This window comes from Phasianus colchicus, chromosome 12 (genome assembly GCF_987193195.1).
Source record: "Phasianus colchicus chromosome 12, bPhaCol1.hap1.1, whole genome shotgun sequence".
In the NCBI taxonomy this organism is placed as follows: domain Eukaryota; kingdom Metazoa; phylum Chordata; class Aves; order Galliformes; family Phasianidae; genus Phasianus; species Phasianus colchicus.
In genome coordinates, this window is record NC_143447.1 from 2,894,334 (window position 1) to 2,920,390 (window position 26,057).

The 26,057-nt window shown below is 57.3% G+C and overlaps 5 protein-coding genes across 12 annotated transcripts; 4 read left to right on the top strand and 1 right to left on the bottom strand.

Annotated features, from left to right (window-relative positions):
* Positions 1 to 2,664: 2,664 nt before the first annotated feature.
* LOC116244555 (PML nuclear body scaffold) lies at positions 2,665 to 6,722 on the bottom strand. Of its 3 annotated transcripts, XM_090148660.1 has the most exons (8): positions 6,604 to 6,722; positions 6,004 to 6,113; positions 4,955 to 5,510; positions 4,298 to 4,878; positions 4,044 to 4,096; positions 3,838 to 3,918; positions 3,551 to 3,761; positions 2,665 to 3,459 (listed from the first exon to the last, which is right to left on the bottom strand). In XM_090148660.1, the coding sequence occupies exons 2-8, from the start codon at positions 6,047 to 6,049 to the stop codon at positions 3,380 to 3,382; spliced, it is 1,608 nt and encodes a 535-aa protein (XP_090004786.1). In that variant the 5' UTR covers positions 6,050 to 6,113; positions 6,604 to 6,722; the 3' UTR covers positions 2,665 to 3,379. The 3 variants fall into 3 exon arrangements, with proteins under 3 accessions (XP_090004786.1, XP_031472176.2, XP_090004785.1); XM_031616316.2 differs by lacking the exon at positions 6,604 to 6,722 and having other exon boundaries at positions 6,004 to 6,355; XM_090148659.1 differs by lacking the exons at positions 3,838 to 3,918; positions 6,604 to 6,722 and having other exon boundaries at positions 6,004 to 6,356.
* STOML1 (stomatin like 1) lies at positions 6,350 to 9,767 on the top strand. Of its 3 annotated transcripts, XM_031616318.2 has the most exons (8): positions 6,350 to 6,522; positions 6,712 to 6,986; positions 7,124 to 7,230; positions 7,335 to 7,484; positions 7,833 to 8,036; positions 8,171 to 8,363; positions 8,812 to 8,997; positions 9,097 to 9,767. In XM_031616318.2, the coding sequence occupies exons 2-8, from the start codon at positions 6,839 to 6,841 to the stop codon at positions 9,297 to 9,299; spliced, it is 1,191 nt and encodes a 396-aa protein (XP_031472178.1). In that variant the 5' UTR covers positions 6,350 to 6,522; positions 6,712 to 6,838; the 3' UTR covers positions 9,300 to 9,767. The 3 variants fall into 3 exon arrangements, with proteins under 3 accessions (XP_031472178.1, XP_031472180.1, XP_031472179.1); XM_031616320.2 differs by lacking the exon at positions 6,350 to 6,522 and having other exon boundaries at positions 6,624 to 6,986; positions 7,881 to 8,036; XM_031616319.2 differs by lacking the exon at positions 6,350 to 6,522 and having other exon boundaries at positions 6,626 to 6,986; positions 8,815 to 8,997.
* A 140-nt stretch (positions 9,768 to 9,907) lies between these two features.
* On the top strand, positions 9,908 to 16,988 carry LOC116244554 (protein PML-like). Of its 3 annotated transcripts, XM_090148658.1 has the most exons (9): positions 9,908 to 10,315; positions 10,701 to 11,179; positions 11,821 to 12,401; positions 14,150 to 14,190; positions 14,570 to 14,813; positions 14,921 to 14,989; positions 15,067 to 15,125; positions 15,397 to 15,526; positions 16,025 to 16,988. In XM_090148658.1, the coding sequence occupies exons 1-9, from the start codon at positions 10,145 to 10,147 to the stop codon at positions 16,786 to 16,788; spliced, it is 2,538 nt and encodes an 845-aa protein (XP_090004784.1). In that variant the 5' UTR covers positions 9,908 to 10,144; the 3' UTR covers positions 16,789 to 16,988. The 3 variants fall into 3 exon arrangements, 2 of the variants coding, with proteins under 2 accessions (XP_090004784.1, XP_031472175.2); XM_031616315.2 differs by lacking the exon at positions 14,921 to 14,989; XR_016470251.1 differs by lacking the exons at positions 14,921 to 14,989; positions 15,067 to 15,125; positions 15,397 to 15,526; positions 16,025 to 16,988 and having other exon boundaries at positions 12,832 to 14,190; positions 14,570 to 14,675.
* A 732-nt stretch (positions 16,989 to 17,720) lies between these two features.
* Positions 17,721 to 21,843, top strand: LOC116244557 (zona pellucida sperm-binding protein 3-like). 2 transcript variants are annotated; one of them, XM_031616322.2, is made up of 8 exons: positions 17,721 to 18,150; positions 19,027 to 19,145; positions 19,219 to 19,322; positions 19,467 to 19,620; positions 19,729 to 19,849; positions 20,479 to 20,570; positions 20,651 to 20,880; positions 20,947 to 21,843. In XM_031616322.2, exons 1-8 carry the CDS (start codon positions 17,758 to 17,760, stop codon positions 21,051 to 21,053), a joined length of 1,320 nt encoding a protein of 439 aa, XP_031472182.2. In that variant the 5' UTR covers positions 17,721 to 17,757; the 3' UTR covers positions 21,054 to 21,843. The 2 variants fall into 2 exon arrangements, with proteins under 2 accessions (XP_031472182.2, XP_031472181.2); XM_031616321.2 differs by having other exon boundaries at positions 17,722 to 18,150; positions 19,467 to 19,644; positions 20,947 to 21,840.
* Positions 21,844 to 22,842: 999 nt separating this feature from the next.
* On the top strand, positions 22,843 to 25,439 carry LOC116225563 (zona pellucida sperm-binding protein 3). Its single transcript, XM_031588017.2, has 9 exons — positions 22,843 to 23,435; positions 23,631 to 23,749; positions 23,826 to 23,929; positions 24,094 to 24,271; positions 24,347 to 24,467; positions 24,561 to 24,652; positions 24,912 to 25,042; positions 25,114 to 25,203; positions 25,277 to 25,439. Exons 1-9 carry the CDS (start codon positions 23,061 to 23,063, stop codon positions 25,405 to 25,407), a joined length of 1,341 nt encoding a protein of 446 aa, XP_031443877.2. The 5' UTR covers positions 22,843 to 23,060; the 3' UTR covers positions 25,408 to 25,439.
* Positions 25,440 to 26,057: the final 618 nt, after the last annotated feature.

Consider the following 26,057-nt stretch of genomic DNA (forward strand, 5'->3'; position numbering starts at 1 on the left):
TGGATGCACGGATGCACGGATGCACGGATGGATGGATGGATAGATGGATGGATGGATGGATGGATGGATGGATGTGTGATGGATGGATTGATGGATGTGTGGATGGAAGTGTGGATGGATGGATGGATGGATGGATGGATGGATGGATGGATGGATGGATGGATGGATGGATGGAAGGATGGATGTGTGGATGTGTGGATGGATGGATGGATGGATGGATGGATGGATGGATGGATGGATGTGTGATGGATGGATTGATGGATGTGTGGATGGAAGTGTGGATGGATGGATGGATGGATGGATGGATGGATGGATGGAAGGATGGATGTGTGGATGTGTGGATGGATGGATGGATGGATGGATGGATGGATGGATGGATGGATGGAAGGATGGATGGGTGGATGGATGAATGGATGGATGGATGGATGTGTGGATGGATGGATGTGTGGATGGATGGATGGATGGATGGATGTGTGGATGGATGGATGGATGGATGGATGGATGTGTGGATGGATGTGTGGATGGATGGATGTGTGGATGGATGGATGGATGGATGGATGGATGGATGGATGGATGTGTGGATGGATGGATGGATGGATGGATGGATGGATGAATGGATGGATGGATGGATGGATGGATGTGTGGATGGATGGATGGATGGATGGATGGATGGATGAATGGATGGATGGATGGATGGATGGATGGGTGGATGGATGGATGTGTGGATGGATGGATGTGTGGATGGATGAATGGATGGATGGATGGATGGATGGATGGATGGATGGATGTGTGGATGTGTGGATGGATGTGTGGATGGATGGATGGATGGATGGATGGATGGATGGATGGATGGATGGATGTGTGGACAGAAGAATAGATGGTTGGGTAGGAGGGTGGGTGGGTGCGTAGATGCATGGGTGGGTACGTATTTGGATGGAAGGATGGATGGATATGTGGATGGATGAATAGATGCATGGATGGGTACATGGGTGAATGGATGGACAGATGGCTAGATGGATGGATGGATGCATGTATGAGTACAGAGATGGATGGAAAGATGTACAGATACTTGGATGGGTGGATGAATAGATGCATGGATGAGTACACGGATGAATAGATGGACAGATGTGCACAATGATGGATGGAAGGATGGACAGACACTTGGATGGACGGATGGATGAATAGATGCATGGATGGGTACATGGATGTCTGGACAGATGGCTCCAGAGATTTCAGCCTGCTCACACCACCTCAGCCCCAGACACCCTGACTTTGCAAGCCCCTAAACATGTGAATAGCTGTGCCGAGGGCCAGATCCTCAGCTGGTGTTGATCAATGCAGTGGCTCCTATGGCGTAGGTGAGAGCAGCCTCCCAGCTGGAGGAATCACTGATTGAATGAGGGCTTGCTGGTTTACAACCTATAATGTCCACCTGCTGCCTGGAAGCATCAAGGGGAGGAATCCTCCTCCCCATGGCATTGGTTATTTAAGGAGAAGAGCAAGCCTCCAGTGTGAGTTCTCCTGGATTCTTTGGCTTTTAGCCACGTTTTATCTCCCTTCAGGTCAGGTGAGGGCATCAATTCTCTGTGCTGGGAGCATGGCTGGAGGTGATATGGTTTCTCTGTTGAATTTGCATCACCTTTCTCCAAACATTTAACAGAATCCTGACTACCCTATCCTTGCTCTTGGTGCCCCCTGGGATCTAAACGTGTTTTGCTGTGAAGGGATAAACATTTAATAAAACCACCTAACCCAGTTAACCTTTCTCAAGCTCGCTGGAGCAAATACTCCCCTGCCTTGGACCTCCCCCCACCCAGGCCATCCAAGCTGAGTGATCTTGCAGGCTATAATCAAATGCAGAGGAACTGGCCCTTTGGCTCTAATTAGTTTTGCATGAGTGTTGGGGGAAGAAATCCATTTTCATAAACAGAAAGGATTTATGCTGCTCCTTCTTGCCTTTTTTTTTTTTTTTTTTTTTAAACCAAGTCCCAAAGCACTTTGCTGAGGGCTAGCAGGGAGTCATTTTATGAATGGTTTAGATTGAGCAATGCATTATTAATAACAGCCAATCAGGCAAGCAGCGTATTATATATCATTTCAGGAGATTCGCTTAATTCAGGGAAGTTATTTATTGCTAGCACAAAAGAAAACTCCTTTCTTCTTCATACCTCAGCCTGAAGGTTGGGTGGATGTGCTTGGGAGTGGGAGCTGATGGCAGCTCGGGGGTCCCCTCACACCGGGGTACCCCAGGCCCTTCAGTGCCTAATGCCAGCAGAGCCCTGTGCCTGCTGGGTGAGTTTTACAGCAGCTCGGGGCTAAAGATGGCAAATCTGGCTCCTGCGGCTCATTGCCCCATCTATTGTTTTACAAGGCTTTGATGAGGTCAAGTGACAGCAGACAGATGGGCCCGGCTCTCCTCCGGCTGTGCCCCTTGTTGCAGGGTAAGGCTGAGCACAACCCTATACGAGACACTGGAGAATCTCCAGGGCGAGCGAGACGCGGATTCCCCCGCTGCTGAGGGAGGGTTGCATGGGGCTCAAGGCCCACCAGTGGGGTTGCACACGCGTGTGCCACGAAGAGCGTGTGCTGAGCGGCTGTGCGAAGGGGACATCTGGTGGCGGCTGTCCGGCACTGCGGGGAAAAGCAAAGGCAAAAGAAGGGGGATTCGATCCGGAAACGCCTTTATTGAATACAAAGAAACTTTTGCATGAGGAGTTGATACAAAAAATGCTGTCGGATGCTCAGCCAACCAGCAGTGATGCTGCTGGTGGGGCCATCCCAGCAGCGATCCCATCTCACAGCCTCTGCCCTCTGCCTGGCTGTTGGGCTGGAGCACTGGAGCGTGCAGATAAGAATTTCATAAGAAAACTGGGGGTTTTTTTTGTGTTTTCTTTTTTTTTTTCTTTTTCTTTTCTTTTTTTTTTTTCAGCTGGGAATAATCTTCCCAGGGAGCTCCGTGATAATCTCTATCAGAATGGGGTGGTGGAGGGACTCGAACATCGATGTCTTACAGAAGGAAGTGCTACAAGAGACAGTTTGAACAGCTCTCCCTGCAGCAGTGTGAGCTTTGTGTTATCTGAGCACAGCCTGAAGCTTAAACAAGAAGAGAAGTTTAAAAAGTGAGTAGCCTCCATATCCACCTCCATATCTCAAAGGAAGTCCTGCTCCTGCTGAAGCACTGCTGGAAGGTGATACTGGGGACAGTTTCAGGCTCCTACATCCTTGAATGTGTGAATGTCTCAGAGAAGAGCCCAAACCTGAACTGTCCCCTATGCCCAGAGCTGTCCCTCTGCCCCCTGGGGATGTTGCCATGTGGGCTCTTCAGGCAAACCTAGGGGGGGGTTGTTGCCTTCCAGAGCAGAGAAGACTGGGTTGCAGCTCAGCAAGTGAAGTCTGATGTCCCGCTCATCACCGTGTCCTCCTCGCTGTCCTCCGAGCTGATGATGATGCTGCCATCCTCTGCAGAGGGAAAGGAATGGGGATGAAGCTCCAGAGGGCAAAGCCTGGGCTCCTGATCGCTCTCATTATAGGGGAGCCCGTAATGACCCACCTGCATCCCGAGTGCGGCTCCTGCTGGCCTTGGAGTTGGGGATGCGGCCGTTGTGTCTCTGAGTGGAGGTGCTGGGCCCCCCTCTGCCATCCCACTGGCTCGAGCTAGGCTCACCACCATCCCGCTCCAGCTTCAGCAGCTTGGGTGAGATCTGGCTGCTCCTCTCCATGTGAGGCTGGCACCGCTTGGACCGCATGGTGGCTTGGGACACCTGCATAGGGGACATCAGGCAACTGGGTGGCCCCTCCGGGTCCCAAAAGCTCCCACCCCAATGGGGCGCTCCTTACCGTGCCCACCCCCATCTCAGCAAGGCTGATGGTGAAGGTGGGCACAACATCCTGGCTGCTGTGCTGTGGAGGCTCGTCATGCTGCACAGAGAGCACAGAGCAATGGTTATGGGAAAGCTGGGAGTTACTCTGTGGGATGGGGAAGACTTGCAGATAGGGGAAGTGAGGAGCCATCCCCGTACTGGGACAGGGCACAGATGTCTCACCAGGTTGTTCTCCAGAGCCATCTCCGTTTCGGGGACTGGCTGGGGGGCATCACCTGCAAGAGAGAGGGCAAGGCTTGGGAAGGGGGACCAGAATGAAACATTTTGTGATAGCCAAGGGGCTTTGGAGCCTTTGGGGAGGCACAGAGATCAAGCAACACAGCTGTCCCATCACAGGGACAGTGATGTGGAGAGTGACTGGGGAGGCAGGGAGATGAGCACCGGGTGCTTGCTGGCCACGTGTGCCCACATCTCACCTTGCGGCCCCTCGATGCGCTCAGCCAGCGCCTGCAGCCTGGCACGGCACTCGGCAAAGTCCTCGTGCAGCACCAGCTCCCCATCCGCCGCCGGGCGCTGCCTCCGCAGCTCCTCCAGCGCATCCTTGACGAAGGGCTGCATGTCCATCACCTCCTGCTCCGTGGCATAGAGGCCCATCTTCTCCACCAGCCTCTCGCCCGCCTCCATCCTCCGCAGCACGGCCTCCACGCGCCGCAGCTCGCTCTCCAGCTCCTTCCGGCCCCTCTTCTGCCTCTCCTCCACCGTGGCCAGCAGCTGCTCCTCCTCCTGCCGGATCAGCCTCACCAGCTGCTCCACGCGCTGCCTCACCAGCTCCTGCACCCCGAGCCCCTCCGCCTCCAGCCGCGCCGCCTCGTCCTGCAGCACCGCACGCGACGCCTCGAAGCCGGCCCGCCGCCGCGCCAGCTCCTGCCCCAGCGCTGCCAGCTCGTCCTGCCTCCGCTGGATCTCGGCGCGGATGTCACAGTAGAAAGGTGAGTGCTGGGCGTCCAGCAGCGCGCAGGAGCAGCACAGCGGCTTCTCGCACTTCCTGCAGAAGATGCTGGCGGGGAAGAGGAGCGCATGGTTGGCACCGTGTCCCCATCCCCAGGGGCAAGACACAGTGCTGCGTTGCTCACCTGGTGACGTGGCCCTGCTCCGTGTGCCCGGGGCTGGAGCAGAAGAGGCTGCACGATTTCTTGGTGCCCTCCAGGAAGCGATGCGCCGACTCGGCTCTCAGCTCCTCCACCTTCCTGGCTTCGTGGCTCCTCTTCTTAAAGAACCACTGGTGGTCCTCAAAGCAGCCCGGGCACAGGAACTCCTCGCACTCTGAGCACCACACGGCCGCTGCCTCCCGCCGGCACCGGCAGCAGCTCAGCCCCCCGCTGCTGATCCGCCGGTAGACGCGCAGGCGGGCCTGCAGGCTGCTGAACAGCACGTTGTCCACGTCGGGGATGCCATCAGGCTGAGGGATGGGCGCCTGGCACACGGGGCACTGCCCTACAGGTTTGTTCTCTCTCAGGCAGCCCAGGCACAGCGTGTGCAGGCAGGTGAGCAGCTTCAGGTTGGGCGATTCCTGCCGGCAGCCCTCGCACAGCACGAACTGGAAGTCGCCCTCCCCCAATAGCCCAGAGGGAGCGGGGCACTGCGAGGGTCCGGGTACGGCCCCAGGCTCCTTGGGGGCAGCAGGGCCATCTGGGTAGGAAGAGGAAGCAGGAGAAGTAGGGAGAAATGAGCTCTGTGCGTTTGGAGTGTTGGATTCAGGGTTATATGGGGAGATTTCAAACGTGCCAATTGATTTTTTCCTTTCACTTTTGCTCCTTCCGGATCTTGCCGTGGGGGACGCAAGAATGGACAAATCGTGTCCCCACCACGTGGTTCCAGCCTCTGGAGTGCTCCTGCCAGCCCTGTCCCCAAAGCCCCCCACAGCCCTCCCCAGCCCATCAGCGAGCCCCACACAAAGCAGGGTGCCTCCCCTTGCCACCTCCCTCCACATTTTCTGTATCCCCCTCAAAGAACAGCTTTGCATCTCAATTGTGCCCCCGTTGCTCCCAACCCACACGTGCAACCCACCCACAGAGCCTACTGGGGGGCTCCCATTCTGCCTATCCCCCACCCCCCCAGCCCGCCTCCCCGCGCAGTAATAAGCGGGGAGCAGGCACACGGGGGCGAGGGGGTCCCTATTTACCTTCTTGGGGTCCGGGGGTTCGGGGGGCTTCGGGGCTGCCGGGCATTTCGGGGCGCTGGGCCGGAGACTCCGCTTTCGTTTCTGCAGTCCGGCGTGGGGAGGAGGAGGAGCTGGGGGAGGGAGGAAGGCGGGGATGATGGGAGAAGGCGGGACGGGACGAGGTCGGGACGGGACAGGGTCCCGCGGGGGTCTCATGTACCACTCGTCCCGTTCCTGCCATCCCACCGCACTGGGAGGGAGAATGCGGCGTGGGGGATGCTGCCAGGGGGGATGCAGGCACCCATAGGGTGATGCTACGGGGGGAATGCCGGTACCCACAGGGTGATGCTGTGGGGGGGATGCAGACACCCACAGGGTACCACCCCCTTTTGTCGGCTGCCGAGATGGAGGAGCGCTTGTTTTGTCGGCGCGAGAAGGCCGCGTGGAGAGGGATTTGCTGGGAAAAATATCTATTTCCCTATTTCCTATGGGGTAGAGGGGACCCCGTAGGGCTGCAGGACCCTCCGGACCCCCCCCGAGGTATGAGTACAGCAGAGGACACGATGCTCCCCGAGGTCGCCGGAGCATTTCCCGAGCATTGCACCCGCCGGAAAAACTCACCCCGCCGTGAGCCCTGCGTCCCTCTGCCGTCACAGCCACATGAGGGGCGGACCAGGAAGCTCCGGCAGCTCCCTCCTTCCCCTCCGCAGCATCCTCATCCTCATCTAGGAACCGCCGGGAGGATGGAAACCCCCAGCCCCAGACCGGACTGAGGCTCCAGCAAGGAAAACCAAGACAGCATTGCGGCAGAGCTGTTGGTTTTTACCCTCTCGGCGTTGCACATTGCAGCAGGGAGATGTTCAGCAGGTCGGGATACCAGGCACTGCCCTTAGGGGATTTTGACCGCTTCCAGCAGTCTAGCATTGGGCTGTATGGTGCACAGAAGGGCTTCTTCTCCTTCGGATCCAAGGCAGACCCGCTGGGATCGGCCAGGAATGCTGCAGGTGAGACCCGATTGCAGAGGGGAGATGCTGCTTTCTTTTCCTCTGAGGCTTTCAGCAGGGTGTTGTTCTGGCTGGGTGCTCTCACTCATCCTGGGTGGGGTTTGCTGGTGGGTGCACATTCCCTGCCCGCCTTTCAGACTCCTCCCAGGGTTGGCTGTCCTGGATCTGCCATGGGATTATCACCTCCTTGGTCTTCCTACTGATGCTCCTCACCTTCCCCATCTCAGGCTGGTTTGCCTTGAAGGTAAGGGAGGAGAGCAGGTGAGGAGCAGGGTGGCAGCCCATGCTCTGTGGCTAGGCAGTGCCTGACGTTTTACTCCTGTCCCTGTCTCTGTGTCCAACCCCCAGATAGTGCCTTCCTATGAACGAATGGTCATCTTCCGCCTGGGCCGCCTCCGTGCACCACAGGGCCCTGGCGTGGTGCTGCTGCTGCCCTTCATTGACCACTGGCAGCGTGTGGATCTGAGAACACGGGCCTTCAATGTGCCCCCCTGCAAGGTGAGCCACCACTGAGGCATCCCAAATACCCAGAGCAGCATTCTGCCTATCCTCATGGAGAGGCAAGGAGCGTCACAGGGCTAGGAGCCATGAGCCCTGGGGCTGGGAGGCACCTGATGACCTTCCGTACCTTGGTCAATGGATGTTCCCAAGTGGAGACATCTCCAAAACATCAGCCCGTATCCAAATGTCTCTCAGCAATGGCTGGAAGTTATCATACTGAGTAGCCCAAACGCCATCATTGGGGTTGGCTTTGCTTCTTTATTAAGGAGATGGGAGAGGGAACCTTGGCTCCCACAAGGTTTGGGCATGGGGTGCAGCAGGGCAGACCCTGACCCCCTCTCCCAGCTGATCTCCCGGGATGGTGCCGTGCTCTCCATGGGTGCTGATGTGCAGTTCCGTGTGTGGGACCCCGCGCTGTCCGTGCTGGTGGTGAAGGACCTCGTGGCAGCCACTCGCATGACAGCACAGAGCGCCATGGCCAAGGCCTTGGGCAAGAAGAGCCTGCGGGAGATCCAGGGGGAGAAGCTACGCATTGGAGAGCAGCTGCTGGTGAGAATGGCCCTGGGTGTTCACTGGGTGTGGGGGTACACCTCATATCTAAACCAGCAGCACGCTGAGCTGTGGGATCTGTTTTCTCCATGGTCTTCTGGCCTCCCACCACCTCTCTTCCCTTCTTCCCTCAGCTGGATATCAATGACATGACCAAGTCCTGGGGACTGGAGGTGGACCGCGTGGAGCTGACGATGGAGGCGGTGCTGCAGCCCCCCCGGGATGCCCTGCTGGGACCTCTGGGTGCCATAGCCCCGGTGCTGGAGGGCTCTCCCCCACAGCTGGCTTCCCACCTCCTTGACAGCACACCCAGCGCCCCAGAGGCAGGTAGGAGCCATAACCTTTGAGCCCAGAGTCTGTAAGAAAGAGGAGCCAAAGTCCTGCAGATACCACTGCCCTGTGAGCACAGCACAGATAGGCTGGGGGCAGCTCAGGTTTGGTGCTGAGAGCTTGGCACGGCTCTCAGAAGGGGTGGGAAGTGACAGCGAGATTTTTTCCTCAGGTGCTTTGAGTCATGGGGATGGGAGGAAGACACACGTGTCAGCTCAGGCCCCTGCTTATTCCTAAGAAGGAAAAAATGCACTCTGTGGTTGCAGTGTGACTATTCTGGATGTGTCATCCCTTCAGCAATTTTGGCTAAGACTGGGGCAAGCAAGGGAACGAAAGCTATGGGGGTCTGGTGGAGGCTGGAGGAGGGAGTGCCATGTGGTGGGGGTCATTGTGGACCAGCAGAGCTCATCCTGAAGGCGTCCCCTGTTCCATCCCTTTGTCCCAGCAGACAGCGTGGTGATGGTGAGCGAGGTGGACCCCCCCAGGAGGAGGCCCAGCGTGACCGAGCTGCTCTCAGCTGTGGAGCCCATCCTCTCCGAGGCTTTGGTGAGCCAGGTGGGAGCATCCTACCAGGTGGACATCATCCTGCCCGGAGGCGCCCGCAGCACCTTCTTCATAGACCTGTCCTCAGGTGGGGTCTTACGGTGGGGTGCATGCCCTATGGGATCTCCTTGTGGTCGGTGTCCCAGCTCACCAAGCTGCTCCCTTTCGCCCCATCCGTGTCCCACAGGCAGCGGGCGGGCTGGCTGCGGTGTGCCCCAGGGCAGCCCTGATGTGGTGCTGGAGGTGGCAGAGGAGGACCTGCAGGAACTGATGCTGGGCGAGCTGAGGCCCCTGGCTGCCTACATGAGCGGGCGGCTGCGGGTGCAGGGTGACTTGCAGCTGGCCCTCCGCCTGGAGGAGCTCTTCAAGGCCGTGAAGCTGCACAGATAGAGCAAGCGTGTCCCTGTGTGTGTGTGTGTCTGTAGGTGGGGGACAGCAGAAGGACATGGTGAGGATGCTGCCTGCCTTCCCTGTGGGATGACAGGAGGCAGGTGAAGGCCTGAGCGGGGAAACTGATGCAATGGAGGTGTTGCTCCTTGGCTGAGCCCCTCCAGCTGCCCTTGTGTTGTCTTTTCTCACCCCTTGCCTACAATGCATCCAGTGGGCACCCCAGCTTTGGGCCGTGTGGTCCTTGCAAGCTGCTGCCTTTTGGGGAGAGAGCAGAGGTGGCATCTGGGGAAGGAGCAGCCGGGAGTTGCCCCTCCCAACACAAGAAGTGACGGCGTTTATTTGTGTTTCTGCATTGTGTGATGTGAGCTCTGTCTGCACTGTGTGCGTGGGGGCTGCGTCCAGCCGTGTATCCGTAGCTCTTTATTTTGTAAGCTTCCTTTCTATCCCAATAAACATATTCTAAGGGTAGCAACAGGATGATGGCTTCTGTAGTTGGTGGCCCTGCATGTAGGTTGGTGGCCCTGCATGTGGCAGGGGGGTTGGAGATTCATGATCCTTGAGGTCCCTTCCAACCCTGGCCATTCTGTGATTCTGTGATCCTGTGGGCTCTCCCCCATGCCCCGCTGCACTGAGCCGTGCCTCAGTTTCCCCATTCCTACCGATAGCCTGTGTGGGGATGCTCAGCACCCAGAGGTGAAAGCATCTCTGCTCTGGGTAACCCCAACAGGTCCATGGTAGGGGTACCCCCTTTGTTGATGTCCCCCCTCAGTCACACTGCTTTTAGGGCTGTCATGGTCTCCACTTGACGGTGGCCCCATAGCCACCAGTGGGGAGTGGATGGAAGGATGGAGAGGAGCAGCCCCTCCCATGAAAATGGCTTCCGGGCAACAGTCGACATAGGGCCCGCCCGAAGGAGGAGTCTGCAGCACCGGGAAACCGAAACTGGGCGACGGGAGAGGCGGGGGGAAGCCCCGGGGCCGTACCACGCCATGGACGGCCTCGAACCCGCGGTCCCGGTGAGCCCCGGCCGGCAGCGGGGGGTGGGGGACGGTGGGGCGGGAGGAGGCGGGGGGCAGCAGCGGGCTGTGCCCCGACGGGGCGATGGGCACGGGGCTGTGCTGGGATCTTTTAAAGGGCTTTCATCCTTTCGTGCGTATGGAGTGGGTGCGGTGGGAGTGTGGGGCTGCAGAGTGGGGCGGCGGCAGGGAGGGGGACGGGGTGGCAGGGCGGGTGGGTGCACCGCATCCCATCCCCACCCCGCCAACGCTGCCAACGCGTCCCCTTGTGCTATGGGGAGGGGAAGTGCTGAGCGAGAACCAGCGCCCCGCAGGTAGGAAGTGGCCGCTCACCTGTGCCAGGATGAGGGTTCTAAAGCTCTGTCCCCTCCCTCGCCTCCCCAAGCCACTGGAGGACAACTTCCAGTTCGTGCTGTGCGAGGGCTGCCAGCAGGAATCTCCCGACCTGAAGCTGCTCACCTGCCTGCACACGCTGTGCCTGGGCTGCCTGAGAGAGAACAAACCTGTAGGGCAGTGCCCCGTGTGCCAGGCGCCCATCCCTCAGCCTGATGGCATCCCCGACGTGGACAACGTGCTGTTCAGCAGCCTGCAGGCCCGCCTGAGCATCTACCGGCGTGTGGTCAGCGGGGCCGAGCTGCTGTGCGACAACTGTGGGAGCAGCAGTGAGTACTGGTGCCCGGAGTGCAAGGAATTCCTGTGCACAAAGTGCTTCGAGACCCACCAGCGCTACGTCAAGCGGGAGAACCACGAGGCCAAGAGGGTGCAGGACATCAGGGTGGGATCGCCGCAGGAGTTCCTCGAGGGCACCAGGAGGACCAGCAGCTTGTCCTGTCCCATCCCGACCCACCAGAAGCAGACTCTAAGGTAGGGAACTTCTTGTCATTCATCTTTGGGCTGAGCGAGGTGGCTCCGTCCTTCTGCTGAGGGCCACCACCAGATGGAAAAGTTGGATGGGAGTTGGTTGCAGTTACCAGTGGGGAGCAGGGAGAAAGCACTGGGGCTGCTGATGGGGCCAGAGGAGGGCATGGGATGAAGATGAGGAGGCTGCTGGAAGCCAGGAAGGCAGCGGGTGGGATGTCTAAGGTTGCCCAGAGGTGCTGTGGGTGCTCCACCCATGGAGATGCCCGAAGCCATGGATGGGGCCCTGGGCAGCCTGAGCTTGTGGGGGGCAGCCAGCTCATGGTGGAGAACTGGAATTGGTTGGGCTTTAAGGTCTCCTCCAACCCAACCATTCTATGATTCTAAGAACAGATGATGATAGAATTAGAGGTTCATAGAATGGCATAGGATGGAGGGGGTCCTAAAGCCCTCCAGCTCCAACCCCGGCCATGGCATCAGACTGCCCACAGCCCCATCCATGGCCTCAGGCACCTCCAGGGATGGGACACCCACACCTCTCTGAGCACCCTGTTCCAGCGCCTCACCGCCCTTTTGAGTAAATAATTCCTTCTGTTCATACATTGCTTCCTTCATCTCGGGCGCTCCGCCTCCTCTCACCTTGACAGCATCTACTGCAAGCAGTGCTGCAGAGCGGTGTGCTGCATCTGCGCTCTGCTGGACGCCGCTCACAGCGGGCAGCACTGCGACGTCAGCACGGAGGCACGGCTGCGGTGGGACGAGCTGGCAGAGCTGGGGCAGGAGCTGGCGCGGCGGCGGGCCGGCTTCGAGGCGTCGCGTGCGGTGCTGCAGGACGAGGCGGCGCGGCTGGAGGCGGAGGGGCTCGGGGTGCGGGAGCTGGTGAGGCAGCGCGTGGAGCAGCTGGTGAGGCTGATCCGGCAGGAGGAGGAGCAGCTGCTGGCCACGGTGGAGGAGAGGCAGAAGAGGGGCCGGAAGGAGCTGGAGAGCGAGCTGCGGCGCGTGGAGGCCGTGCTGCGGAGGATGGAGGCGGGCGAGAGGCTGGTGGAGAAGATGGGCCTCTATGCCACGGAGCAGGAGGTGATGGACATGCAGCCCTTCGTCAAGGATGCGCTGGAGGAGCTGCGGAGGCAGCGCCCGGCGGCGGATGGGGAGCTGGTGCTGCACGAGGACTTTGCCGAGTGCCGTGCCAGGCTGCAGGCGCTGGCTGAGCGCATCGAGGGGCCGCAAGGTGAGATGTGGGCACACTGCTCCACAGAGCTGGGTGGAGGCCGAAAGCCAGGCTGGGTTTCGTACGTTGGGATTCACATCTCCTCCCACTTGGAGGATGGTGATTGCTGCCCTCGCTCCGAGGTTGGGGTGTCACTGTTGCTTTCATTGATGCCAAAGCGATGGTGGTCTCGCTGCGTGCAGCCAGCCCCCACGTGCGATGTAAGGGGAGGGATGATGGTAAGTCATCTGTGCCCGGGGTTGGGGGAGGTGAGTGACATGTGAATGTGGGTGTGCAGAGCGTGCAGGTGGGCAGGAGGGCTGGGGTTGTCCTCTCCAAGATGTGTGGCATGCACACAGGTCACCTCTGTCCCCGGGCCCTGGTGTGCTGCCATCTGCTAAGCGCTCCATCCATGCTGTCCTTGCTAAACTCCCTCTCCTGCTCCCTTCAGCCCCACTCCCCACAGCAGGTCCTGCTGTCCCCCGGCAGGACACGCCATCCGAGGACAGCAGCACCCCGACCCTCGACCTGCAGACTCAGCTCCATAGCCCAGGAGGAGATGCACCCCCCACACCACCCATCCCTGCTGCACAGCGGGATGAAGGAGCAGAGGAGGGCTCAGCATCTCCTCTCAGTGCTGCTGGGGACACCACATCTCACCCCAAGAGCCTCCAGGCCTCCCTGGCTGCCCTGCAGAAAGATTTTGATTGCTGGTCCAGGGCATGCCTGCAGCACACGGATGAGCTGCTGGGGGTCACCACTTGCCTGCTGCAGGCTCAGCACAGACAGAACAAACACCTGGTGTCCCTGTCCCGTGGGGTGCACTCCATGGCCCGCTCCCTCAGTGCCATTGCCTCCTCTATGGGGACAATGCTCCAACCAAGGCCTCAGGACCCCAGATCTGTGCCCACCCCACAGGAGCCCTCGCTGCCCTCCAACCTGCTGGATTTGTTCTGCTCCAGCACCTCGCACCGGAATGAAACAGATCGGGGTCCTGCTGCATCTCCTCCTGCTGCCAAGACCCCTGCCAGGCCCCCATCACCTAAGGCCCCCAGCCCAGTGCTGGAGGAAGAGCATCCCAGCAGGGGCAAACGAGACTGGAAGCACACTGCTGGCCTCAGGAAGCGGAGGAAGAAGTGAGGAGAAACAGTATGCAATGATACTCCAGGAGGATGCAAGAGAGCAGTGAGGATTGGGCTCCATCAGCAAACCAGGATGCTTAAAAAACCCATGGAAAGCAGGGACCAAACTCCCCACCTCACTTGCTGTGCCAATAAAATCCTCCTGGGCTGAACATTTGTCTTTTGCTGGTGTTGCAGCCCAAAAGGGCTCCCCTGAGAGCTTCCCAAATTGCGTCCCACTTCCCTCCATGAAGGGTTTGAACATGTCCACGGCCACAGCCTGAGCATTGCTGGAGAGCACAGGAGTGCTGGGAATATGGGGCTTGTGGGATGGCACGTCCCCAGCTACTGAATCACAGCAATTTCATTGCATGATGCTACTAATGGCCTTTTCAGCTTTCCAGCACACGTGGGCAGCTGGATGAACAACCACTTTACCAGCCCAGCCTCACGGCTTGAGTTTGGCCTCTGCAACGTCTCCCAGTGGGGCTCAGGGCTACCCATGGCTCCAGCATGCCCGTGGCAGCAGAGGAGACACGGCCCCACAGCCACCTGCACATTCTGTAGAGGGTTTCTCAACACCCATCACTCTCAGACACCTCCAGCACTGCTCACCCTCCTCATCCTGCTGTGTTTTTGTTCTTTCAGAAGCTGCCCCTGCTCCAGCCACCACAAAAAACTCCCACCAGGTGAGATTTGCTTTTTACTCACACCACAAGCCATCCCAAATCCCAGGGCTCCCCACGACATCTCCAAGCACCCCTGTATCTCCTATTCACTGCCTCCACTTCTGCCCCTTACCTCAAGTCCTCTGTTTGTCCCTGTGGTGTCCCATCACAGCCCCAGACTGGTGCACTGGGTGGCTGGACCTGGGTTTGCTCACCAAAGCAAGAACCGTGCATCATTTGCCTGCCTCGGTGTCATTATCTTGAGGTTGTTCCCTTGGGTTCAAACAAGTGCCTTGAGGATCCTCAGCCTTTCCCTTGGATTTGTGTGGTTGTACTCTGGTGGCAAAGGACATCCCTGGCCACACAGGGATGCTCACTGAGCTCTGCTTTGCCCTCTTAGGTCCCATTGACCTCCACCCCTGCCAAGAGGAAGAAAGATGAAAGCACCACCACGCTGCAATTTCCTGCAAAAGTGATAAAGGTTGAGAAAGATGACGATGAGTGGACCACATCAGTGGTGCCACAGGAACCAAACTGCTTGCCCCAACCCCAGACCAGCTTTTCTGCACCCACCATGGCTGCCAGCAGGGAAGGCTGCCTGCTGAACATTGTGCCAGACAGCAGTGATGAGATGCATGACTCCGGTAAGCAATGCTCCTGCAGACATCAGGTGAATTCTGGGGGGCAATTAGCAGCATCCCCAGGGAGTTCCCAAGAGGATAGTCACATCTCAGTGCATCTTCTTGTTCAGATGGTTGCTCCCCATCCACCTCTCTGGCTAGCCAGGGCACCTCAGCTCACTTGATGATGCTGACAGGAGGTCAGTTGGCCCTTTGTGCTCACTGCAGGTGAGACAGTCTGGTGTCCAAAGGTGACATGTCTTTCCTCTCTGGGCAGATAGCGACCTTCTCAACTTGGGCAGCGATGAAGAGGACAGCATGGATGAGGAGTTGCTGGTGAGTTAAGATCCTGGCAAAGAACTTCTGAAATCCTTCCTGAGAGCCGAAATACCTTTGTCAAAACCCTTCAACTCTGTGATAGCCCCATCTTTCCTGTCATCTTAGAGCAGAAAGCTACTTGGTGATGTTCCAAGCAGGTCACTCCAAGTCCTGCAGCAGTTAGTTTGAATAGATCCCTTCGGTCACCTTCAGGACACACAAACACCCTGAGCTGCTACCCTGGTTCTTCCTGAGATGTTTATTAAAAGCTAGTCATTTGCTCCTCCAGGACCCCAGTCTGCTAGACGATATGCTCGAGGATGGCACTGGCAGAGACAACCCACACCTTCCCATCTGCCTCCAGAACACACTGGATGTGGGACAAGGAACCGTGATCTTCTTTGACGTTAAGATTTGGAGTAAGATTCTAAGTGGGAATGTCTTCTGTAATGAGTATGCCATGTTGAAGCTGGCTTAGATCCCCACGTATGGCAATATCACTTTTGATTTATTTGGGGTGGGCAGAAGTTGGGAAGTTTGGTGAGGTATTGGCACAGGCTGTCCTCGGAGGTGGTGGAGTCACAGTGGAAGTGTTCAAAAAAATGATAGATGTGGCACTGTGGGACATGGTCTAGAGTGGTTACAGGTACGGGACTGGATGATTTTATTTGTCTTTCCAACTTTAATGATTCTATGATTCTATGAAGTTCCGACATTTCTGCCATAGCCTTGATGTAAGATGTAAGAGGGAGGATAACCTCTTGAGCCCCTAAGAGATGTTGCTTTCATGTTTTGGGACAGATAGGGGGCTGTTAAAGGCTGAGTGACTCAATGTTGTATTTCTGTGCTGAATAAGAGGTTAATTCCTCCTGTTCTTCCTCTCTCCTCCTCTTTTGCTTTTCCCTCATCCTCTCCAGAAAATGAAGTCGTTCAGATGGTGGCGGTTGATAAAGAGAAAACACTCTCAGTCTTCATTCAGCCCATGATGTGTTTGCCCAACTTGGTGGCCAAAACTAATGGCTATGAGATGGGCCTGAGGGATCTACTTAGCTACCTCAGCACCATCCACAGGCCCATCCTGGCTGCCTTTAATCTCTGGTCACTGCCCCTTCCCACCCTCCTGAAAACCCTGACGGCCATTGGCAAGAAAGAGGAGTTCTTCTCCGTGGTCTATGGCTTCCTGGATGTTCTACCCCTAATAAAGGAGAAGGTCCCCGAGAAGGAAAGCTGCAAGCTGAAGAACTTGGCCAGCAACTTGCTTTGGCGGGACCTCAGCAACTGCAGCACCCTGGAGAGCGCCAGCGCCACGAGGGACCTGTGCCATGTCCTGGAGATCGACCTGGAGAACAAATCCAGACAGCTCCTCAGCCCTGCCAACCTGGAGTCCTTCATGTCCCTGCAACCCTTGCTGGACGAGAGGCTGCTCAGCCGGCCCTCGGCCCAGACGTTGGCTTCCCATGGCATCGGCCTCCCCGAGCTGCATGCCTGCTTCATGTGTGACCCCGCCAGGGGTCTCCCCAAGATGTGTGCCTTGGTCAATGCCCACAGGCATCCCTCTGAGAAGAAGGTCCGTCACCTCAGCAAGATCAAGGCCTACTTCCAGCAGCCACTGGCAGGTAGCAGCCTGGCCTCAGTACATGATGGGTTGCTGGAGGCCACAAAGACTAAGCAAGACAGATGAACGGTAGTCCTTACCAAACCCATTCCGTTGCCCTGCATGGGATGCAACCCGGGTTTGCAGTACAAATGCCCTAAGTGAGCACACAGGATGGTGCTTTCCAAACACAATGCCAGCCAGGGCATTGCTTGATGGGGCAATAAGCTTAATTGCCCTTTCTGTGTATGCATGAAGATGAAATAAATTGTTTCTCTACTTTGTCACCTGCTGCAAATACTTTGCTTTACTCTCCATTCCCATGTTTAGCGTGGAGAAGAGGAGGCTCAGGTAGACCTCTGCTCAATACAACTCCCTGACAGGAGGTCGTGGTGAAATGAGAGTCAGTCTCTGCCCCAAGTAACAGTGATAGGATGAGAGGTGATGCACCTCAAGTTGTGCTAGGGGAAATTCAGGTTGGGTATCAGGAAATATTTCTTCTTTCAAAGAGTGATAATGCATTGACACAGGCTGCCCAGGGAGGTGGGGCAGTCACCGTCCCTGGAGGTGCTCAACAGCAGTTGGAGTTGTCACACTGAGTGATGTGGCCGAGGGCAGTCACAGCCTCCCCAGAGCCTTCTCCAAGCTAAAAGCAGACAAGATAACTATCTACACCTGACCTGTAAAAGATATCCCAAGTTAGTAAAGGGATAAGACATTTCCAGACCTGAATCTGCCCTTAAATGCTGGGGGTATACCTTGAAATGCTGCATCAGAGAAAAGGGGAAACTTGTGCCCATCTTTCAAACAGATCTGGCAGGCGTGGTCTGGAGGTGGGACACATCCCCTGGGAGATCTTGCAGGGATGTTTATTACCAGAAAAGATGTTAAAAAGAAACTGCAGTTAGCTGCACAGCACATTTGACAGCAGCTCCTCGTTAGCTAATTAACACCATCCCCACAGGACTGGGTGCTGCCAATTGCCTTTGATGGGAGTGAGGGCTACAAAAGGCCCTGGGCAGCCCCTGCCCCTTATGCTGGGCTCTGGCAGGCAAGATGAGGTTCACAAGCTGCCTGGGCTTTCCTCTTTTCTGCTGCGTCCTGGAGATGGGGGCTGCTTACAGCTCCTGGGGCTTTCTCCGAGGAGAGACAGAGCTGTGGGGGGCTCAGTCCCTGGGGCAGCCCCATGCCTTCTCCCAGCCCTCCCCATGGGCAAGGGTGGATGTGTCCCAGCTCCAGGCTGCATCCCCACTGCACCCCGTGTCTGTGTGGTGCCAGGAGGCTCAGGTGGTGGTCACGGTGCACAGGGACCTCTTTGGCACCGGGCGCCTGGTCCGGGCTGCAGACCTGACCCTGGGTACGGCTGCCTGCCCGGCCACAGCCCAGAATGCTGCTGAGAACGTGGTGACCTTCACAGCTGGGCTGCATGAGTGTGGCAGCACCCTTAGGGTAAGGTTGGGGGCTATGGGTGGGGGCTGGCTCCTTGTTTGCACCTTGGGATGCTATGCATTGAGAGATGCTGAGCCTCTGGGTGTTTAACTGGGGAGTTCTGGCTGGTTTCTTCCCTTTTGTTTAGAAGGGTTGGAAGCAAACCTAAAGAGGAAGCAGCTGCCAGCCCTCTAAGTGCTCATTACTTCACATAGCCAAAGGCAGGCTTGGTGCTACTAAAGCTTCTTAAGGCTGATGGTATTGCTCTCTGATGCAACACTTAATGGAGCATAGTGGTTGGGCTCTGTGCTTGGGGAAACAATTACAAGGTCTGTGTTTTAGCTGGGAGTCTCAGTTCCTCTCTGAAGGCTGCAGAGCCCCAGCAGCTGATAGTGAGTTTAGGGAAGTCTGGGCGCTGCCTGCTGTTTGCTAGAGCATGTGTGTGGTAACTGTTGAGTCACAGCCTGAACCACTGATTGAGCACCTGTGGAAAGAACCTGGTCAGCACTGGGAGCACAGGTGAAGGCAATTCTTCTGTGTGATCAGAAGGGGTGGAGCCTGGCTGCACCTCTCTTAGACCTCATCTAAAAGCTGACTGCCACTGGAGGAGGATCTCTGACTGGAGATCCCTCCCTTGTGGAGTTTTCCCTGCAAGCCTAGATATTCAGGGACAGGTGAGCACTTTCCTTTTTTTGTTGTAACACCTTTCCATTGCGTTAGTCTCTTTGTTATTGCACCTCCTGTATTACCATTCCACCACACTGATCTTTTGCTGCAGAATAGCATGAAGTTGCTTTGAAAAAAGCTCCATCTCCTGGAGAGGCTGTGGGGCTCCACATGCGTGGCTGGAGGAGAAGGGTTCTTGGCGATTACATAATGCAATCTGCCTCTCCCCAGGTCACCCCTGAGGCTCTCATCTACAGCACAAGCTTGAATTACAGCCCAGTCCATGCTGGCAACCCTGTCATCATCCGCACCAGCCCAGCTGTGGTTCCAATTGAGTGCCACTACCCAAGGTGAGTTGATGTGGATGGGCACCAAGCCCTCCTGCAGCAGCAGAGCCTTCTGATCACGAGCATCACTCCCCAGGAGGAACAACGTGAGCAGCTACGCCATCCAGCCCACGTGGGCACCCTTCCACTCCACCCTCTCCTCTGAGCAGAGGCTGCTCTTCTCCTTGCACCTTATGAATGGTAGGTTTGGAGCAGGGGTCTCCCCTGAGTGAGTGGGATGGGTGAGCTCCCCAGGTGTTGGTGCAGGGCTGGCAGCCCCAGGGCCTTGTGTCCCCCCTTGTGTGTGAGCAGCGAGGCACTAGAACCATCTTACTTTTATTCCAGATGACTGGAGCACTGAGAGGGCCTCTACTGTGTTCCAACTGGGGGAGGTCCTCCACATGCAGGCGAGTGTCAGTGTGGGGAACCACACACCTCTGAGGCTCTTTGTGGACAGCTGCGTGGCCACCCCCAGCCCTGACAGGGGCTCCTCTCCCCAGTATGCATTCATTGACTTCAGTGGGTAAGAGCTGCCTGTGCCCTGGTCTTGGGCCACCTCTCAGAGCCTTGGCTCTCAGTCACCTGGCTGATTTTTGTTTGTACCTAGGTGCATGGTGGACGGGCGGCTGGATGATGCCACCTCAACTTTTATATCCCCAAGGCCCCGGTTAGATGTGCTTCAGTTTGCAGTAGATGTGTTCAAATTTGCAGGAGACTCCAGCAGCCTGGTAAGTCCAAGATAGTGAAGTCCCTTGTTTAGATGTTGTCCAAACTCGTGCCTTGGTGTGGGTCAGTGCAGCTTCATTGGGGTTGTGCTGGGGAAGTATTCATAGTCATTTGAGTTGGAAGGGACCTTAAAGTCCATCAGTGCAGCCCCTGCAATGCACAGAGACACCCAGAGCACATCAGATGCTCAGAGCCCTCCAGCCTGACTTTGGTGTCTGCAGGGATGGGGCACTACTGCCTCTCTGGGCAGTCTCTGCCAGTGCCTCACTGCCCTTAATGTAAGAAAACTTCCTTACATCCACTACAAATCTCCTCTAGTTTTAATCCATTTCCCCCTTGTTCTACCCTTCAACAGACTCTGCTAAAGAGTCTGTCCCCTTCTTCCCTCATAGCAGCATGTGGATGGGGTGTTACTGCTGCTGATCGTAGCCCTGTGAGCCCAGGTTCTTCCTTTGGGTAATGCTTCTGGTCAAGACAAGCCCCCCTAGGTTAGACTTTGCACTCAATGTTCTGAAAGAAGCAGTGGTGTTTGGGGTGCCCTAGAGAGACAGTGGTCCCTCACAGGGCTTGGGGAAGCCACGTGTGTGCCTTAAGACGAACGACCACCTCACCCTGCTGCTTGGTCTCTCAGCTTTACATCACCTGCCACCTGAAGGTCTCCCCAGCCAGCCAACCTCCGGACCCTCAGAACAAGGCTTGCTCCTTCCACAAGCCCAGTGGGCTGTGAGTAGCTGGGATGTGCTTCTGGGCTGCTTAATGGGGTCCCTGCTATAGGGCAGGCTGGTGACCAGGCTCTCTTCCAGCTGGGCGCCTGTGGAAGGCACACGGGCTGTGTGCTCGTGCTGTGAGACACAGAGCTGTGGCACAGCACGGCGCTCCCTGCAGCCCTTCAGCTCATCCCATCAGCACAGAAGAGGGCGATCCCGCAGAGAGCTGCCCCTGGGTCCCACACTGGGAGAAGCAGATGTGATGCTTGGCCCTCTGCTCATCCACGGCCAGCAGCAGCACCCAGCAGGCAGGGTGCCCTCGGCAGGTGGGTAATGAAGATGGGATGTGGGCCCATCTTTGCTTCTGACCACCTTTGGCTTCTCCTCTGCAGGTGCTGGAAGCCATGTGGGGCTAGGGCTGGCTGCTGGTTTGGCCATCCTGCTCCTTGCTGCTCTGGGAGCCCTGGTTGCCCGCCGGACACACAGCAATCCTGTCTGAATTGTGTTCTCAACTTTTAGCTTCTAATATTCAATAAAAAGTAAACCTGACCCACAATGGGAGACTTCCTGGGGCCTGAAGGGGGGTTCTGGCTCATGCTGTCCATCCTGTGAGTAAGGGCTGGTGGGATGGGGGGTCCCTGCAAAGGGGGGCTGGAGAGGTGCAGGGAAGGTTTGGTTCTTCCTGGGCTGCAGGGAGGCAGGAATTCCAGTCCCTGCCCCAAGGACTGTTTATGCATTTCATCCAAGGCTCGTTACATATAGATATGTGTAAACAGTCCTTGAGGCAGGGACTGGAATTTCAGCCTCTGCTTTCCCCCCTCTCCCTCCCCACTGCCACCACAGAAATAGGCTTTTCCTCTCAGCACTGTGGAGCTGGGGTTGTTCTGTTCAGTGCAGCAGCTGGCAAGGCAGGGTGCTCCTGCTCTGAACCTGAGAGCAGATGTTCTCTGCCAGGTGCAAACAGAACCCCTGAATTCTATGATGGGAAAGAGGAAGGGTTTCCATGTTTCTTCTGCCAGCCTTGTTCTTAATAGACTTTCTCTACCGTTAGCAAAGCTCTGGCTTGCACCCATGGGTGGCCATTCCCACTAACAGCCCTCATACCCACCTGAGCAGAGTCCCTGGCTTCTTCCCAACATGCAGCTTTGTGTTACAAACAGAAAAGGAGCTGTGCTTTTAAGTCTCTTTTGTATAACATGGGGAAACTTTGTTTGCTTTGGGGCTTGCCCTGGGACTTTTCATCTCTGCCTCCTCCAGCTCTGTGCTTGCCCTCTTTCCTGGCCATGCTGGTTTGTGGCCAAGCCATCTTCTGCTTGGAATAAGGTCAGGACAGAATTTCCCTTTTTCTAAGACAAGCATCTCCCCAGCTCTGTGTCTTGATGGGCTTCTCCCTTCTCATTGAAGAGGGGCCCCCGAGCTGCCCCCTCCTCACCAGCCCCCTCCTGCCCTCGCCCTGTGCTCCCCAGCCGTTGTTTACTGATTCAGCAGCGCCTGCCCCTGTTATCTGCTGTCGATGCGAGTGCCTTTGCCAAATGTCCTCCCAAAGACAGAGGCTCCCTGCTGGAATGCCTGGCATTTCTACGCAAGCACCAATCTCAAGGTATCCTAAACACCAAGGAGAAGTCCTGACCTGCTTTGTGGGGAGGAGAGTCAGCAGAAGGGCAGAAGTTGTGCAATACAGTATGCCTGCATATGCATATGCATCGTGCTTTTGGGGGTGTTGGATCAAATTCAGTGGGGTTTCTGGCTCGCAACTGACCCTAAGCTACCCTAAGCTCCATCTGTTTCCCAGGGGCCAGCTGAGCTCCACTTCAGCTCCCTGACTCAGTCTGCTAAGGGCACCACAAAGATGGGGAAGGATTTGGGGTGCAGAGCAGAACACCCTTTGTGTCACCGTGCACAACAGCATGGTGGAGAAAAGACACGCAGATGCAAAGAAGGGGCTGAGAACATGTGGGGCTGAGTTTCCAGCAGCCATCCGTTTGCTGAGGGATGGCCCTGGGTATTGTGCTGGGCAGGGCTGGCTAATGTGGGCTGCAGGCCCAGCCCTGCAAGAGTGCTGCAGTAGGGTGTGATGGGGCTGGCTGAGCATGGCTGCACTCATGCTGTTGGTGAGAAGTGGGATGCGTAAAGTCCCTACTTGGATTGCTATGGAGGGGCCACAGGGCAGCAGCATCTGGAATGGCTCTGGGCAGGGCTGGGGGTGGTGGAAAGCCCCCACCTCTGACCCCCCCTAGTGCATCACCTCCCCAGGAGCCTTGAAAAGTCCCTTATCGCCAGGCAAAAACCTAAACAAGCCGCTCCGTCCCCGTCTCCCCGTCTCCGGCTTCTGCTGAGTTTTCTAAACAATTCCCCCAAAGAGGCTGACGAGGATGTTTTCTCTCGCCTTGGACAGCCTGGGATGGGGGACACAGCACCCCGGAAATGACTTTGCCTCCCCATCCCCACGTGCAGACAGCACAGGGGGACAAGGGATATAAAGCGCAGCGGAGCTGCCTTAGCTCCCATGCTGGGTGAGCTGGCAGTAGGCAGGATGCAAGGCGGCTGCATGCTGCTGGGGCTCCTGTGCTGCTTGGTGGCCGGGGTGGGCTCCTACACACCCTGGGACCTCTCCTGGACAGCACGAGGGGATCCCTCTGCCTGGACCTGGGGGGCTGAGGCTCACTCACGGGCCGTGGCCGGCTCGCACCCGGTGGACGTGCAGTGCCAAGAGGCACAGCTGGTGGTGACGGTGCACAGGGACCTCTTCGGCACCGGGCGTCTCATCAATGCTGCCGACCTGACTCTTGGCCCAGCTGCCTGCAAGCACTCCTCGCTCAACGCCGCACAAAACACCGTCACCTTCGCCGCTGGCCTCCACGAGTGCGGCAGCGTCGTGCAGGTGAGATCTCATATCCCAGGTGGGTGGTTTCCTCCTAGAAAGGAGCTGCTTTGTGCTTACAGCTGGAGACCCTCTGTGTTTTACCCTTTTTTTTTTTTTTTTTTTTTTGCATTTTCCAATGGAAAGAGACAGCTCTGGGTGGGAGGGGAAGGTCTCGCTGCCTCGTTGCCAACTTTGTGCATTTTCCCTGCCCAGGTGACACCAGATGCCCTCATCTACCGCACGCTCATCAACTATGACCCAAGCCCTGCTAGCAACCCTGTCATCATCCGCACCAACCCTGCTGTCATCCCCATCGAGTGCCACTACCCCAGGTAAGGGCTCTGCAACCTCAGTGTCCCCCCACGCCTCCCCAGTGCCCAGCTGAGTACTGACACTGTTGCTTGCCAGGAGGGAGAACGTGAGCAGCAATGCCATCCGGCCCACCTGGTCCCCCTTCAACTCTGCACTGTCAGCTGAGGAGAGGCTGGTGTTCTCCCTGCGCCTCATGAGCGGTATGTGGGACGGCACCCTGTACACCAGCAGGCTTGTGCCACGTGGCACAGCTCCCAGTTACCCAACTGGGGCACCCAGCTGTCCCAAAGCCGTCACCCACATTGCTCCCTGGCCATCACTTCTACTGTCCCCTCTCTCACCCCCCTGTGTTACTGCCCTGCAGATGACTGGAGCACAGAGAGACCCTTCACTGGCTTCCAGCTGGGTGACATCCTCAACATCCAGGCCGAGGTCAGCACTGAGAGCCACGTGCCCCTGCGGCTCTTTGTGGACAGCTGTGTGGCTGCCCTGAGCCCCGACGGTGACTCCTCGCCCCACTACGCCATCATTGACTTCAACGGGTGAGTCTGGGGGGGGTCACCACACTCGGGGGCTCAGCAGGATGCTGACCCACTCCCCATCTGCCTCTTGTCCAGGTGCTTAGTGGATGGGAGGGTGGATGACACCAGCTCTGCCTTCATCACACCCCGGCCACGGGAGGATGTGCTGCGGTTCAGGATCGATGTCTTCAGGTTTGCGGGGGACACCAGGAACCTGGTAAGGCTGTATGCTGTGTCCATTCACAACACCTACCCTGAGTCAGGCTGTCCCCAGGGAGAGGTCCCAAGCCCTTCCCCTGCCTTCCCACAGATCTACATCACCTGCCACCTGAAGGTGACCCCAGCAGACCAAGGCCCAGACCCTCAGAACAAGGCTTGCTCTTTCAATAAGGCCAGAAACACGTGAGTAGCTGCGGCACAAATCAGGATGTTTTATGAACTCCAACTCAGGGGCCAGCACCCAAGCCTCAGACACAGGACACAGACCCTCTTTGTGGGTCTGGAGGGTGGTGGATGGGGAGCCACATGATGCTGGCACACCACCTCACGCTCCTCCAGCGTGTGTTTGCCAATGTTCTTGGTGTCCTTTGGGCAGAGAGGGGAAAGGGAGGGTTGCCAGGGGTCCCTACTCACCGGTAACAGTCCTGCCCTCCTGCTCCAGCTGGGTGCCAGTGGAAGGTAGCCGGGATGTCTGCAGCTGCTGTGAGACGGGCAACTGTGAGCCGTCTGTGCTTCCCCGGAGGCTCAGCCCCATGGACAGATGGCACGGCCGCCGCTTCCGCCGTGATGACGGTAAGGTCCCCCAGTAGGGCTGAGGAGACCCGGGGTGGGGGGAGCACAGCTCATGGTTCCATCCTTCCTAGGGAAAGAGGTTGCAGCTGATGTGGTCATTGGCCCCGTGCTGCTCTCGGTGGACCTGGGAGCCATGGGACAGCAGCAGGAGGATGGCGATGGTGAGTCCCTGTGGTTGTGCCTTTGTGGTGCGGCTGCAGTGCCCTGCTCTGATGGCCGGGTTTGGGTTTGCAGGTGCAGAGGTGACGGTGTCCAGCGTGGAGATGGGGCTGCTGTGCGTGGCCATGGCTGTAGCGCTGGCTGCCGTTGGGGTGGCTGTGGGTATTGCATGCAAGGGCTGCACCCGAATCTCAGCTGCAGCATGAGTGCAGAGTGAGTCATGAATAAAGCCTGGAAAAGAGAAACTGTGTCGTGTTGTCCCTTTGCGCCGTTGTGGCTCTGGGGTAGCAGAGTCCCCTGCTTGTAGATCGCCTCCACCACTTGGGTTCAGGGTTGGGGTTTGCATTGCAATGGGACTAAGAGCACTGCCAGCAGTGGGATGCCCCAGCAGTACTTCAGCTCCCCCCGGTGAGTTCAGTCCGCGTGGCTGGGTGGCCCTAGAGGTATCCCCAGCATCTGGTCACTACGTGTTAGGGGGGACGACAACTGCACAGAGCATCCGTCTCCATGCCCTGTTCGGGCACAGGGGGTCGCAAACCAGCCTGGTGGGCGCAGGGATCTGCTATACACGATGGAGTCAGGCTGCCCAGAGAGGTTGTGGATGCCCCATCCCTGGAGGTGTTCGAGGCCAGATTAGATGGGGCCCTGGGCAGCCTGGTCTAGCATTAGGTGGGGAGGCTGGTGGCCCTGCATGTGGCAGGGGGGTTGGAGATTCATGATCCTTGAGGTCCCTTCCAACCCTGGCCATTCTGTGATTCTGAGTCCCGGCTGGGACAAGTCCCAAACCCCCGTGTCCCCAGACTGCCGCGAGCGGCGGGAGTTCGAGAGCTCCGCTGCCGCCCACGCCTCTTCAGCT

Coding starts and splice junctions, on each gene's coding strand:
- LOC116244557 (XM_031616321.2), top strand. CDS start 17,758: ATGAGGTTCACAAGCTGCCTGGGCTTTCCTCTTTTCTGCTGCGTCCTG. Junction 18,151..19,026: donor AGTGTGGCAGCACCCTTAGG/GTAAGGTTGGGG, acceptor GCCTCTCCCCAG/GTCACCCCTGAGGCTCTCAT. Junction 20,571..20,650: donor TTCCACAAGCCCAGTGGGCT/GTGAGTAGCTGG, acceptor GCTCTCTTCCAG/CTGGGCGCCTGTGGAAGGCA.
- LOC116225563 (XM_031588017.2), top strand. CDS start 23,061: ATGCTGGGTGAGCTGGCAGTAGGCAGGATGCAAGGCGGCTGCATGCTG. Junction 23,436..23,630: donor AGTGCGGCAGCGTCGTGCAG/GTGAGATCTCAT, acceptor TTCCCTGCCCAG/GTGACACCAGATGCCCTCAT. Junction 25,043..25,113: donor CCGCTTCCGCCGTGATGACG/GTAAGGTCCCCC, acceptor CATCCTTCCTAG/GGAAAGAGGTTGCAGCTGAT.
- STOML1 (XM_031616318.2), top strand. CDS start 6,839: ATGTTCAGCAGGTCGGGATACCAGGCACTGCCCTTAGGGGATTTTGAC. Junction 7,485..7,832: donor TCAATGTGCCCCCCTGCAAG/GTGAGCCACCAC, acceptor CCCCTCTCCCAG/CTGATCTCCCGGGATGGTGC. Junction 8,037..8,170: donor GCATTGGAGAGCAGCTGCTG/GTGAGAATGGCC, acceptor TTCTTCCCTCAG/CTGGATATCAATGACATGAC.
- LOC116244555 (XM_031616316.2), bottom strand. CDS start 6,223: ATGGCAGGAACGGGACGAGTGGTACATGAGACCCCCGCGGGACCCTGT. Junction 3,919..4,043: donor TGGCTCTGGAGAACAACCTG/GTGAGACATCTG, acceptor CTCTCTGTGCAG/CATGACGAGCCTCCACAGCA. Junction 3,460..3,550: donor GAGCCGCACTCGGGATGCAG/GTGGGTCATTAC, acceptor TTCCCTCTGCAG/AGGATGGCAGCATCATCATC.
- LOC116244554 (XM_090148658.1), top strand. CDS start 10,145: ATGGAGAGGAGCAGCCCCTCCCATGAAAATGGCTTCCGGGCAACAGTC. Junction 14,990..15,066: donor CTTGATGATGCTGACAGGAG/GTCAGTTGGCCC, acceptor CTCTCTGGGCAG/ATAGCGACCTTCTCAACTTG. Junction 15,527..16,024: donor CTTTGACGTTAAGATTTGGA/GTAAGATTCTAA, acceptor CATCCTCTCCAG/AAAATGAAGTCGTTCAGATG.